The following is a 13,955-nucleotide window of genomic DNA, read 5'->3' as shown; positions in this document are numbered from 1 at the left end:
TGGCAATCGGGTGATTGAGTCTACTCTGTGTAATTAGCTCTGATTCATATGTACATCATTGTCTACTTGATTCAGAGCCTAGTTTGTGGAGGTTGATTTAACCTATTTGTGTTATTCCTGGGGTTTTTGTCATGGTCATCAGCATGTCACTGGCTTTGTGGTTTTGAGTGCTGTTATCCTGTTTGCCAGAACCATGGCTGGGTTAGCTGGTGTTTTGTTCCTGGGTCTAGAGTTCTGCAGCTGGCAGTCAATTGGCTTCTTGATCTTAGGTTTGCTGTGATTATTCTGGCTGCGTGTTTCTGCCCCACTTCCTGTTTCCTGGATCCTGTTGCCTTTTGAGTCCACGATGGGACAAAACCAGATTAAAATATCCATATAGCAATTCCTATGCTGTAAGAGTTGTGTTCACATTCTGGGGCACTTTTTCTTCATCCCGTAGAGCAGCAGGTCTTCTTGAAAAGCAAGCACACACTGGCCATCAGAGAGTTGGGGAAATTTTCCTGTTGGGCCGACTTTGTGAGCACAAGTTTTTCTTTCCCAATTCCGAGATTATTAACCTTACATATCAGGGGTGTTTAACCGGTGCGTGTTTCCATGTCTCCATGTTGGTCGCAGAAGATGATTAATGGATAACGCTTTATGTCAAGGGCAAAATAATCCAAGGGGTCCCCCCCCCAGTCAATGGCAAAATATACCCCAGTTGAAAAGTATTGTAAATACATGGAGCGAGCGGCCTGCTCCCACTCAGAAGCTGCTTGTGACATTGCTTGACTTATGGAACTGCCCATTTTCTGACAACATATTCCATTTTTATCGGATTCCTTAAACTGTTCTCTCGGTCATTTTCTTAAAATATTTTCCTTTGAATTTGTTCAGTGTATATAAAGTGCATGTAATGTCAGAATATCTTTGTATCGTATTATCTGACATGCAGCATGTCTGATCATCCAACCATGCATCCATCCTTCTTCCAGATGGCCACCCAGAACACGATCACGATAATGTCTGCCCCATAATGCTGTTTATCAGTAGATATACATTAGATTCCTCTATCACTCCAAAGATGTGCTATTAGGAAAAAGAAATTGCCCATTGTGTGTCCAGATGTGGATATGTTGTGCCTTGCAATAGACTGGCTTTCCATCTAGGGCATAACGCCGACTGGAATAAGCTCCAAGCCCCTCTGTGACCCTATACTGGAAGAAGCAGATGGAATATGGCAGGGGGGCCCAATCTTTTTTAACTCAAGATCTACTTTTCAAGTGGCCAGTTTGCCGAGATCTACCAGTTCAAATAGGGAGCCATTGTTTTGACAGACACGGCAATACCTGCTCTATAGTGACTGCATTTTGAAAACTTAACTATTATGACAGAACTCTTCAGTTGCATAATACAGTAAAGTGTAAGTTAAAGCAATGTTTTTTTAATAGATTAAAATATTTTTGCAATGCGTTAAAATTTTTTTGTTTAACATACTATTATGGAAATCTTGGATGAAAAAAGCAACAGTTTTGATTCTGACTTTTGAACAAATAAGTATGGAATTTATCTGAGAACTTGTATAATAAATAATGGATGAGATGAATCTTGATGCATCAAGCATCACCTTATGATTGAATCGTTACACTGTAAATCGTAATGGAATCTAATTAGGAGGCTTGTAGAGATTCACAGTTTTAGTGCTCATACTGTATATTATCGCAGTCAAGAGCGAATGGCAAAGACTAAACTTAAAAAGCATCCAGAATAAACAAAATATCATACATTTAATAAAATAAATCAAAGTGAGCGTGAGATACCTTTGTGGCACCAGTGCTCACAATGACAAATGTGTCTAGCAGAGCTGCTGTCATGACTGGATGCTAGGGGGGAGTGACGATCCATGAGCCGGTGTGGGTTGTAAAGGGGGAGGCTTTATTATACACAATACAAACATCAACAGGAACTCACAGGACCTCGAGGGGTCAAACAAGAGATGAGGAGGAACTAAAAGGGGGGACTGGAATGAACCCATGATGCAGGAGGAGCAAAGGGTAGGTACCTTAAAGCGCTACCCTTGCACCACAGACTAAGATGACGACCACAGTCACTGATCTGGGGAGTAAGGCAAGGGTAGGCACATATATACATAGATCACAATTAGTAAACCAAAGACAGATGTGGATGGTTAACACATTAGGCTGGGAAACAATTAAGTGATTACAGGATGACCAGGACCTCTGCTGGCCAAATGAGGACATGACAGGTTTACAGCCGCTCTTTTTCTAAAAACTATGTTGTGCTGAGATGGTGATTTTGATTTCCAATTGTTTAAATAATGGTCAGTTTAGTATGTAGTATGTTTATCTGCCCAGGGAGCTATGGTATGCTGACATTTAATATATGACATGACATGTGGCAAGATATTCAATAGCAAAACTGACTGGGCTGTTTATGTGAAAGGACTGGAGGCTTGTCTGGACTGTCCTCCTGGCCACCAGGTGTCCCCAGTCACATGCCTTTCTCCAAGATCTCTGTGGTGGACTTGGTCTGGCTCTGGGTCAGGGTGAGACTCCGGTGCTGCTGGTGACTGGGCTCCTCAGGCAGGAAGCTGAAGACGCTGCGGAGGGAGCGTGCGAGGCTGTCCTTGAAGCCACGGCCCAAGCAGACATAGAGCAACGGGTTGAGACAGCTGTTGAAATACGCCAGGCAGAGGGTCAGCGCTTCGGCCAGCCGCAGATGGGGCAGGTTGGGGGAATCCCGGGGCTCCATCAGCACCAGGATGTCAATAATGTGAAGGGGCAGCCAGCATGCCACAAAGCAGAGCACCACGGCGCAGATGATGCGGCGCATGCGTTGGGAGCGGGCCACACCCCCCTGGCTAGTCCTGTGTGCCGCCTTATTGTATACCACCCAGTGGCACATGCCGATGATGAGGACTGGGAGCAGGAACCCCAAGCTGAAACGCAGTATGGTGACGATCCAGGCGGTTTCTGGGCCGTAGCCGGCACTGCATATCACCTTTTGGCCATGGAGATGCTCTGTTGCGAAGACAAAGTGGGGCGTGCTGCTGATTAGCGCCAGCAGCCACACCCCCGCGCACACCCCTCTAGCCCAGCCCAGCCGCCGCCAGTTCTGGCACCAGACGGGCCGGCTCACCAGGAGCCAGCGGTCCAGGCTAATGAGAACCAAGAGCAGCATGCTGCAGTACATGGTGAAGTAGAGCAGCCCGCTAAGGACCTTGCAAGCCAGCAGGCCAAAGGTCCAATGTTGGTCCTGGGCCAGTGGTACCATCAGTAAGGGCATGGACAAGCAGCAGAGCAGGTCGGCCAGGGCCAGCTGCAGGAACCACAGCGAGTTGACGGAGTGAGGCATACGGAAGCCAGTGACCCACACCACCAGGCCATTGCCAGGGACGCCAAGCAGGAAGACCAGGCCGTAGCAGACCAGGGCAGACACCTGCCTTGGGCCAAGCGGGGATGGGGTCTCCAGCCCCAGGTCACTGCAGTCTGTGTCATTAAACTGGCAGAGGTACTCCCAGTCCTCAAGGATGTCCATCATCAGTAACAGGGCAAGCAGAAGATGAAGAAGAATAAAGCTGTCACAGCAATAAACAGAAACAGTTACTGTATGGTTCCTTATTCATTTTGCAATACATTATTCATGTTTGAAAAAACATGCACTAAAAAGCAAAATCACTTCTTCTTTTGGTGCAAGCTTTGCTTGTGATGCACATCCATGCACGTGTGCATCATCCCTCTAAAATTTCTCTAATGTGCTGTATTGTGCAGTTTTGTCTTGAAAACTCCTATCTGGCTTTCATGTCACACATCTTTTCCATATTAGAACACATTAAATTTCAAAGAGTAGCCAAACTCTGAGTAGCATGTATACTGACATTAACACAGTAGATGACCAGGAGTCATGTACCTTTTTTGAATAAAGTCAATATACCATTACACTTATATAATTAATTGAATTAGATGAGTTATCGAATTGTTCACCATTGCTGTATGTCGACACCCTAAAATGCATTATTCTTGTAATTGAAATTATTGCTTTGTATGTGATGTTTTTATCATAACTGGTATATTTATTGCTTATATACGCTATCGGGTAAAGCTTTCAAAGGCCTAATATTTTTGGGGGGAAGTGAAAGGGAAAACAAAGAAGGAAGGAAGCAACTATGGGAAAATACGTAACAACAGGCTATGTGAACATTACGGTCCCAGAACGCTTTCAGTGACTGATTTTAAAGCCAAGTTTTGGCTTTAAAATAACCATCCAAAAATAACAACATTAACAGTCAATATAATCAATCTGCATCTGATTCTCTTAAGCTGCAAATTCCATTTTTAAAAGTCTCATCAAATGATGGCAGTTTGCACATCAGACCGTACAAATTTCAAGAGGGACCAGTGTCATTTAGCCCCTTTTGTCCAGCTGAGAACTGGACTGGAGTTGCACCATAAGCACCAACATGTAAAAACCAGACCAACAGTTACAGTGTGATGCAGAAGTCTTAGACAGCCAAAAAAAGTGTTTAAGGCTATATATCTTGGTAATAATTGTACATTTGCTCAGGAAAAAAATGCAATTAAATATTATAACATAAGCAGATTAACAGTAACAATAACAAATAAGAATTTCATCTGTCCTCCAACAAGTTACCGGTATCTGGTTGGATGTTTTGATAAACTGCCTTTCGGTTCCCAAACCTCTCCTGAGGTACACCTCAGCTATTCTGTGAATTCACTACATTTCTTCACTAGCTCAATTAATTAACCGACCCGGTTACTTAAATAACTCAATGGGATATTGAGTAACCAGACGAGGTGCGGTAGTGGTCGAGTCAACAAATACATCAGTGTATTGCATTGTTATATGACTAAGCTGACACACTGTGACAGATATAAAGTCATAGTTTAACACCAATATGAAGATAACCTCAGCATCACTTTCTGTGATAGTTTTATTGCACAAATGCTACATAGAAGTATGCTTTCCGCATCCTGTTTGAAAGGTTAGCAGATAATCAAGAACTATTTTTCAAAATAAACTGCAAATCGTCAACAAAACTGAACATACCTTCAGTGAAGAACAACAAAGGACCAGATCGTTAGTAGCCCCTACTTATGAGAGACGTGTATATATATATATATGCATGTTTTTTTCTGCTGTATCTTCGCGCAGACAAGAACTTTCCAGGGCTCCACCCAGCAGAGCCCTTGCACAATGACAATGACATACTATCAGCTTCACAAGCACTGTGTTCTCCATATAGAGTCAAGTTGTGAAGATAGTTGTGAAGATAACCCTTCATGAAGAGTGAGCTTTTGGTTAGCATGCTAGACCCTCATCTCCAGTCTCCGCACAGGTAAAAGGCATACAGTTAAATTGCCCTGCCTTGTGCTCAGTGCATCCTGGGATGTGTTCTAACCTGACTGTGACTGGATTGATGGATATTCATTCATATGTTTATGTGTCTACATCTTCTCGTTCAGTGTGTGTGTGACTGACCAGCGGGTGCATGTGCCCTGGGATGAGTTGGTGCCCCATCCTGGGTCATTCCCTGCCTCGTACCCATAGTCTCCGGGATAGGCTTCTGTAACTCTGAATATGATGAGCGGTTTTAAAAAATGGATGGATGGATGGATGTTCTTGTACCTGTTCTCGGCTTGACATGGGTGTAAGTGGGTTATAAACTGCCATTCTCTTGTAGGTGTGTGAGTATGTCTTGTAAGGGTATGATATAGTATCCAGGATGAACCATCTCTGGATACATCTCTGCCAAACCAGTCTCTTTGAATATTTTTGAATGAATGAAGGTATAGGCACAAGCATGGAATTTGCTGTTGCTGACCGCTGGTACAAAATAAGTTTCATTTTGACTGATTTAGCTGATATTTACAGCATTATAATACATATTATGATTGTTTGACAAAGTCAGTCAATTTACCCTTCAACCCTAATTCTCTGATCGAAAAATTTGGATTTGCAAAACAGCTTCCTGTTTAATGCTTTGCACCGCATTCGTCAAATCTTTTCATTCTTAAAGTGCAAACACTGCAGATTCATATCAACAGCTGAACTTAGTTACAGGGCATATTTGAGGCAAAATTTGAATGTGTGTATTTTTTCCATTTTGCTGCGTTGGTTCAAAACGTTGGTTCAAAACCATTTTAAAAAGGGAGAAAACAGAATGTAATTTTAGACAAAACTGCCTCTTAACTGTGAAATCTCTAGTCTTAGTATTTTTTTGTCTGTCTGCACAGTGATAAAGTAGGCCAACGTCTCTGCCGTGCCACCCTAGTTGACGGGTTTTTTTCCCTTAAGCCATTGTATCCAGATGAGAAGAGAGTTAAGTTAGGGTTAGCGGTTAGGGACAGAGTTTGGGCTATGGACAGGGGTTAGGGTTAGCGGTTAGGGACAGGGGTTAGGGTTAGGGACAGGGGTTAGGGTTAGCGGTTAGGGACAGGGGTTTGCAGTTAGGGACAGGGGTTAGGGGTTAGGGTTAGGGACAGGGGTTAGGGTTAGCGGTTAGGGACCGGAGTTAGCGGTTAGGGACAGGGGTTAGGGGTCAGGGTTAACTGAGAGCTGGCTTGTCGTCCAGCAGTATGAAGGTCCAACTGCCATAAAGTCCTTTACAGATTTGAGGTCTGACAGGCATGTAGAATACGGCTGTGAGATGTCAATTAATGCTGAACACTAAACATGAGCAGCAAACATTAATGTCCTGATATCTGTCCCTCCTGCAGGGTAGACAGGTCTTTAGGTGACCTGTGTTAAACCTAAGCTTAATACACATTTTAATGCATTAGCTTACCCTGGGTTGTAGTATATATTTTTTTTTATTACATACCATTAATATTTATGTATGTACTTTTTATATTTGTATTTTTTTTCTATTTGAATCCATTGCTGTATCAGATGTGTTTTTGTTGCACCGTGCCCTGTCACGTCCTTTTTTTTGTGTATTTGATACATTTTGATTTTGTCAACAAAGTGTGAAGCACTTTGGTCAGCTGGGGCTGTTTTTAAATGTGCTGTATAAATAAAAACTGAATTGACTAAACTTGACTGTGATTGCTTTATTTTATGTTATTGTGTGAGCTGACAGAGTAATAATTATTAGTTAATGCATGCAGGTCCAGTTTTAGTAGTTTAATGCTTTTTCAAAGCAACATTTTCGAGGCGGGGCTAGACTTTTAACCATGAAACAGAAAATTCTAAAACGAAACACAGAACAAATGACTCTCCCACCCTGGGTGTCCCCTGCCAGGTGCACTGTGATTCCCCAGACAGGCTCCAGGCTCGCCTTCGCCTTGTTCTAGTAAGGGGGCACGCATTAACATTAATGGTACTGTAATACAACTGCTTGGTACAAGGTTTACCTCTGCTGTTGTGTAAGTTTGCGTGTGACCAACCCCCATGTCAGTGATGGCAGATGTCAGTGAAGATCTCCGTTGCATCTATGTCCTGATCGTGCCCGACCTGGAACTCCTCCTGATATTTATCCTTGTCCCAGTCCAGAACACCGATTGGGGGAAAGATGCCTTCGTCCACATCAGGGTGCTGCTCACATCTGTAGGTGGGAGCAACATCAGTCTCCGGGTGTGGCAGCGTCAGGGAAGATCTGTAATGGCAGAGGAATTTGGCAGAAGCAAAGAAAAGAGGAGGGAAATAGGGTAGGCCATGTGGGACAATTAAAACTTCAAGAAGGAAGGATTAACATTTACACGTATTTTATTTGTCAGATGCTTTTGTCGAAATGTGGAAGTTGGCAAATAGCTCATTGCAAAAATACTGCCTTCGAGGAGATGGCTAGGTATACGACAGAGACTGGGCATAAGACAGAGACTGGACATAAGACAGAGGCTGGGCATTAGACAGAGGCTGGACATTAGACAGATACTGGACATTAGACAGAGACTGGACATAAGACAGAGGCTGGACATTAGACAGAGACTGGACATAAGACAGAGGCTGGAGTGCTAGACACCGAATAGAGAATAAGAGAACAGCAAAGTGGATGTGCAAAGGGGTGAGTTACAAGCGAGAAATAACATCCTCATTTTTTTCAAGTTACCACATTTAGGTCTTATTGCCACAATACCAGCTTAACTTGTGCAGTTTCCGGCCAAGGTCCAAAACCCACACCCGGAATGGCAACTTGTCACTTCTCCTCTGAACCAGCAATTCCTCCATGGCAGAATCCTTGGGACCTGCAGCCAGGGTAGGTGGGACAGAAGGCAGATAGTAACAAACTCAACACCTGCACACAAACAGCACAGACTTGGGCACTGACAGTGACTGAGACCAGACTGGCCCGTCGCATATTGTGGCATGGGTGAATGTTAGGGGCGGCATCCATCAAAAGAGGCGTCCGAAATGATGGGAACATTTTTTTTTTATCTCAGCTACTTTCCGTTCTGTTTTTGTTTGTTTATAAAAAAAATCTCAAAGACATAAGGCTATGCCCTTTCTGTCTGGGTCAGTCTATAAATATAATGTTTGCTGGTGGAGCTGGTTGCAATGCAAGTAGCACCAGCTAACATCTTGCCTATAGCACCAATTTGGTCAGGGCCACCTCTGAGTGACACAGAGCCCACAGGCAAACCGCAGAGACTCCAATAGTGACAGAAACTGAAAAACAGAATCCTGCCAGAAGGTCGGAACATTTTAGCGCCACTCCCACCATGCTCACTATGACCTGTGATTGTGTTAGATAAGGCAAGATTTCACAATAAATTGCTAAAAATACATCCAGGATGTATGATAGATGTGCATCAGTATCCTGGGTTTGTTACTAATATTCTTGTCCAAAAAACATGAGAATAGCATTACTTTCTCAACAGATAAAAATACTCATCACATAAAGATCAGAAATACAGCCACGGAAAAAAAATAAGAGAATCTGAATTATTTAGTTTGAATCTGAATTCCAATAACTTGAAACTGCATTTATCCTACCTGGAAAATTTTCAGTTCGCAAATTCAATTTCAATTTATTGAGTCGCACATCCGGGTCCTTGATGAAAAGTAATGGACCGCAGATTCACAACGCAACTCATTTCCACGTTTACGACAGTTCTGCAGGTCGGAGTAAAGTGGAGGCGTGTTCCGGGGTGTCGCAAGAGCATTACTTTATGTTATATATGAAAATAAGCTTTATATACACAAGCGATAGCATAAACGTTAACCGTTGGTCTGGTTAGTATGGTAGTATATGTGGTTAAATGAACGATTTCTGGCACTGCTAGTTTATATTAATATGGTATACAAACGCAAAAGTAGCTAGTTATATGAATTTCACTTCTAGTTTAGTTTAAGCTATGACTCACCTGTTCATCTCATGTCGCTTTCTAGCAGTGTTTATGCTCAATATCTTTTAAAATATTCATCTTGCCGATATGAGCCGGAAGTCAGTATTAATTTCTAATATGAGAGTATGAAATATTATTTAGCACTTCATAACGTATACAGAATGTAATCAGTAGAACTCTATAAGAAGCTGATTTAAACTGTGCAGAGAGTGACCTTGTAACCTTTAGAGAATACAGACCAATTACTGCTGTGCACAATGTGACGAAAAAGTATAAATTAGCACCTTGTGTCGGCTTAGAAGTTTCTGTATCTTAGCTATTTTGTTAGCCTTTGATGTATGAATATATACTTCATTAGTGCTGCAGCTTATCACTATGTTGAAGGGCAAATATATTATTAACCCTCTAGCCAGATAATGTGCAACAAGCTGAAGTTGCTAAGGTTTGCTACTGAATAGTGATGTGTCGGTAGTGAATGAAACGGCTCTCGGAGCCGGCTCATGCCTGTGAGCCGGAGTCAGCCCTTTTTTTCTTTCTTTATTTTTTTTTCAAGCCGCACGGATTGGTCAACCGCACGATGCGTGCCTGCTCTGAGCAAGAAGGGGAGGGGCGGTGCTACAGGATGCGTTCGACTTGGGCTTAAGTCTTAAGTCGTCTTGCTCTCGTTTAGTTTTTGTACCATGTGACATGGTGACGTTTTGCAGCGGCGTGAAGTCGAACGCACCCATAGACAAATACAGCAATCACACGCACAAGACAGAGAAACAGGAGGGAAGGAGACGCGTGCGACAAAATGAATGACTGCAGGAAGCGGAGTAAAATTTGGATACATTTCAATTACATTGATAATACAAAGGCAAGAGTGTAGAGTGAGTTAAAATCTCATATCGAACAGGCTCTACAAATAACCTGCATTGGCACACGAGAACTGTACATCCATCAGTGCAGTGGGAAGAAAACAGGCAAGCAAGTGAACCTGCTACTAAGGAAAGTGACAGTTTGTCTACTGCAACTGTTGAAAGTGCCAGTTTGTCAATGTTTACACCGTCATCCAGTACAGCACCACAACCAACTAGACCTACAACCTAGAGTTCTATGGGACAGTTTGTGCAAAAAAGCTATGACTCCAGTAAGACAGAAAACAATTGATTAGGAATTGGCTAAAATGATTGCATGCGATTTCCAACCATAGTAATTCCATCCATCCATTTTCCAAACAACTTATCCTACTGGGTCGCAGGGGGTCCGGAGTCTATCCTAGATTAGATATCCAGTGCTGGATGGCAAAAAAATTCCTTATGTTAAACACAGAAAAAACAGAAGTTCTGGTAATTGGTCCCAAGGCTGCTAGAAATAAGTTCCACCACCTCAACGTTGGTAACCTTCCTACACAACCTAACATGGTAGTTAGAAATCTTGGCGTTCTTGTCGATTCAGATCTATGCTTTGATGCTCACATAAGAAGTATTACTAGAACTGCATTTTATCATCTACGGAACATAGCCAAGCTTCGTAAGATGCTCTCACTTAATGATGCAGAAAAACTAATACATGCCTTCGTAAGTTCCAGACTGGATTACTGTAATGCCCTCCTATCGGGTTGCCCGTCTGGATCCTTGCATAAACTTCAGATGGTACAGAATGCTGCAGCCAGAGTTCTAACAAACACTAAAAAATTTGATCATATTACACCGGTCTTATCCTCTCTTCATTGGCTGCCAGTTAAGTCTCGAATTGACTATAAAATACTGCTATTAACTTATAAAGCACTAAATGGCCTTGCACCAGAATACCTTAGTGAACTGCTGACCACATACAACCCTCCACGCTTGCTTCGCTCTCAAGCCATGGGATATCTGTTAGTGCCTAGGGTAGAAAGAGCTACGGCAGGCTGCAGAGCTTTCTCCTACAAAGCTCCTCTGCTGTGGAATGGTCTTCCACCGGATGTGCGGGTTTCAGGTTCACTCTCAATATTCAAGTCCAGACTAAAAACACACCTGTTTAGTTTAGCGTATAGGGACACTAGTTCTAGCCCTAGCTAACTCTTCACTCCCAGTCAGACCTGTAGTGTGAGGTGTAGAGCTGGGTGGGGATCGGTGCCATTGGCTTTGGATGAACTGGATTGTCAGTGCTGTCACTCTAGCTTTGCAATCTCTTGTGGAACTGGAGTGCTGACATTTCAGGGACTCCCCATGCCGGCATTCCCACTTGCCTCTCCCTCCTACTGATGCTGCCATAGCCATATCTGCCGGAGCTTGCAGATTGCACTTCATATTGTACTCACCTAGCTTTTAGCACTGCCAATAGCCTCCTCTACTATGCCTAATTGTACATTTTATTTCCCCTACTCCTCCTGGGGGTGATGCCTGGAGACCTCAATCTATCAAGATATCCAGCACACCCGACCACCACCAGTGACGTCCCTGCATCCAGCTCGCCGTTCTGTTCTTCCGTGTATGACCCGCTGCCTTACCTCTGGTTGCCTGGCAATTGGAAGAAGACTCGGCTTCGGCATTGGCTTATCTTCCTTGCTCTCCTCTCTCTATTTGACTATCCCTGCCGGCCCCTGGAGGATGGGCTTCCCCTTTGAGTCTGGTCCCTCTCAAGGTTTCTTCCTTCTAGGGAGTTTTTCCTTGCCACTGTCGCCTATGGCTTACTCACTGGGGGCTTTGGGTGAGGATACTGTAAAGCGCTTTGAGACAATGTAATGTTGTGATAATGCGCTATATAAAAATAAATTTGTTGTTGTTGTTGTATCCTGGAAACAATGGGCACGAGGCAGGGAACAACATAGGATGGGGGGCCAGCAGGGACGGATTATGGGTTGTGTGGGCCCCTGGGCAAAACGTTTGCGAGGAAACCGGAGTACGCGGAGGAAACCCCACGACGACATGGGGAGAACATGCAAACTCCACACACATGTGACCCAGGCAGAGACTCGAACCTGGGACCCAGAGGTGTGAGGCGACAGTGCTAACCACTGCACCACCATGCCGCCCCCATAGTAATTCATTTCACTAATAATTTTACATTATTTTTGGTAATAAATTAATTTAAGCACCAAAAAAATCTGAAGAGCCATTTGGGAGCCATAAGAGCCGGCTCTCTTAAAAGAGCCGGAATTCCCATCACTACTACTGAAGGAAGGGATTCGCCTGAGTTCATCAAAAGTTCACGGCTGGGTATAAAAACTAAAAAAACTAGAGATGGTTAAAGATGGTTGAAGAAATAATGATGCTTAAGTGACGAGATGGTGTTACACGATAAGAAAATGTATAAAAATTAGTGTAAAAAGTATCGAATATATTGTAATAACCGGGAGCATCAGCTGAACTGGCGTTTAATATAGTGATCTGTATAAGCCCTGTTCGAAGTGGAGAAATAAAAGTATCGCTTCTTTATTGACCGTGAAAACTGCGGCGGGGGTGTTAGGAATAACGGAAGCGCCCCAACAACACTGTCAGTACTGCGCGCGCTGCCCCACCACTCTGGCGTGACGCTTGTCTCTGAGTAGCAGAGTCCTGGCAACTTGTGAGAAGTGGCGGTACGATAAAGATTTAAATATAGTAGAACACCCTATGAAATTCTTAAATACACTTGGAAATCCTCCCAGAACATGGTTAGCTTGTTATTGAACATGGTATGCATATTGTTCTGCTTAATTCTTATTACGTATGCGATGACTGCGTACATGATTCCGCATTTGCGTGTGCGACACCCTGGCACACGCCTCCCCTTTACCCCGACCTGCAGAACTGTCGTACACGTGGAAATGAGTTGCGTTGTGAACCTGCAGTCTTCATGGACCCGGATGTGCGTTTCAATAAATTGAAATTGAATTTGCGAAATGAAAATTTTCCAGGTAGAATAAATGCAGTTTCAGATTATTGGAATTCAGATTCTAACTAATTAATTCAGATTCTCTGAATTTTTTCGTGGCTGTATTTTTTATTTTTATGTGATGAATATTTTTATCTGATGAGAAAGTAAAGCTATACTTGATGCACATCTATCATACATCCTGAATGTATTTCTAGCAATTTATTGTGAAATCTTGCCTTATCTGACACAATCACAGGTGGAATCTCTGCAGTTTGCCTGTGGGCTCTGTGTCAGTCAGAGGTGGCCCTGACCAAATTGGTGCTACAGGCAAGATGTTAGCTGGTGCTACTTGCATTGCAACCAGCTCCACCAGCAAACATTATTTTTATAGACTGACCCAGACAGAAAGGGCATAGCCTTATGTCTTTGAGATTTTTTTTATAAACAAACAAAAACAGAACGGAAAAGTAGCTGAGTTAAAAAAAAAAAAATCCCCATCATTTCGGACGCCTCTTTTGATGGATGCCGCCCCTAGCATTCACCTATACCGCATATGCGACGGGCCAGGTCTAGTCTCAGTCACTGTTAGTGCCCAAGTCTGTGCTGTTTGTGTGCAGGTGCTGAGTTTCAGTTACTATCTGCCTTCTGTCCCACCTACCCTGGCTGCAGGTCCCAAGGATTCTGCCATGGAGGAATTGCTGGTTCAGAGGAGAAGTGACAAGTTGCCATTCCGGGTGTGGGTTTTGGACCTTGGCCGGAAACTGCACAAGTTAAGCTGGTATTGTGGCAATAAGACCTAAATGTGGTAACTTGAAAAAAATGAGGATG

At 43.3% G+C, this 13,955-nt stretch overlaps 1 protein-coding gene and 1 long non-coding RNA gene across 3 annotated transcripts; both read right to left on the bottom strand.

Moving 5' to 3' along the window:
• Positions 1–1,893: 1,893 nt before the first annotated feature.
• c5ar1 (complement C5a receptor 1) lies at positions 1,894–5,207 on the bottom strand. The gene is made up of 2 exons (XM_048982281.1): positions 5,068–5,207; positions 1,894–3,577 (listed from the first exon to the last, which is right to left on the bottom strand). The coding sequence occupies exon 2, from the start codon at positions 3,538–3,540 to the stop codon at positions 2,491–2,493; it is 1,050 nt and encodes a 349-aa protein (XP_048838238.1). The 5' UTR covers positions 3,541–3,577; positions 5,068–5,207; the 3' UTR covers positions 1,894–2,490.
• Positions 5,208–7,118: 1,911 nt separating this feature from the next.
• Positions 7,119–9,059, bottom strand: LOC125711909 (uncharacterized). 2 transcript variants are annotated; one of them, XR_007383146.1, is made up of 3 exons: positions 8,953–9,059; positions 8,096–8,204; positions 7,119–7,615 (listed from the first exon to the last, which is right to left on the bottom strand). It is a non-coding gene; the product is annotated as an uncharacterized LOC125711909 (long non-coding RNA). The 2 variants fall into 2 exon arrangements; XR_007383147.1 differs by having other exon boundaries at positions 8,105–8,204.
• Between the last annotated feature and the right edge of the window lie 4,896 nt (positions 9,060–13,955).

This window comes from Brienomyrus brachyistius, chromosome 17, assembly GCF_023856365.1.
Source record: "Brienomyrus brachyistius isolate T26 chromosome 17, BBRACH_0.4, whole genome shotgun sequence".
In the NCBI taxonomy this organism is placed as follows: Eukaryota; Metazoa; Chordata; class Actinopteri; order Osteoglossiformes; family Mormyridae; genus Brienomyrus; species Brienomyrus brachyistius.
This window is presented reverse-complemented; position numbering and strand designations above follow the sequence as displayed.

Bases quoted from the DNA above. Each gene is read 5' to 3' on its own strand.
- c5ar1 (XM_048982281.1), bottom strand. From the start codon at position 3,540: ATGATGGACATCCTTGAGGACTGGGAGTACCTCTGCCAGTTTAATGAC.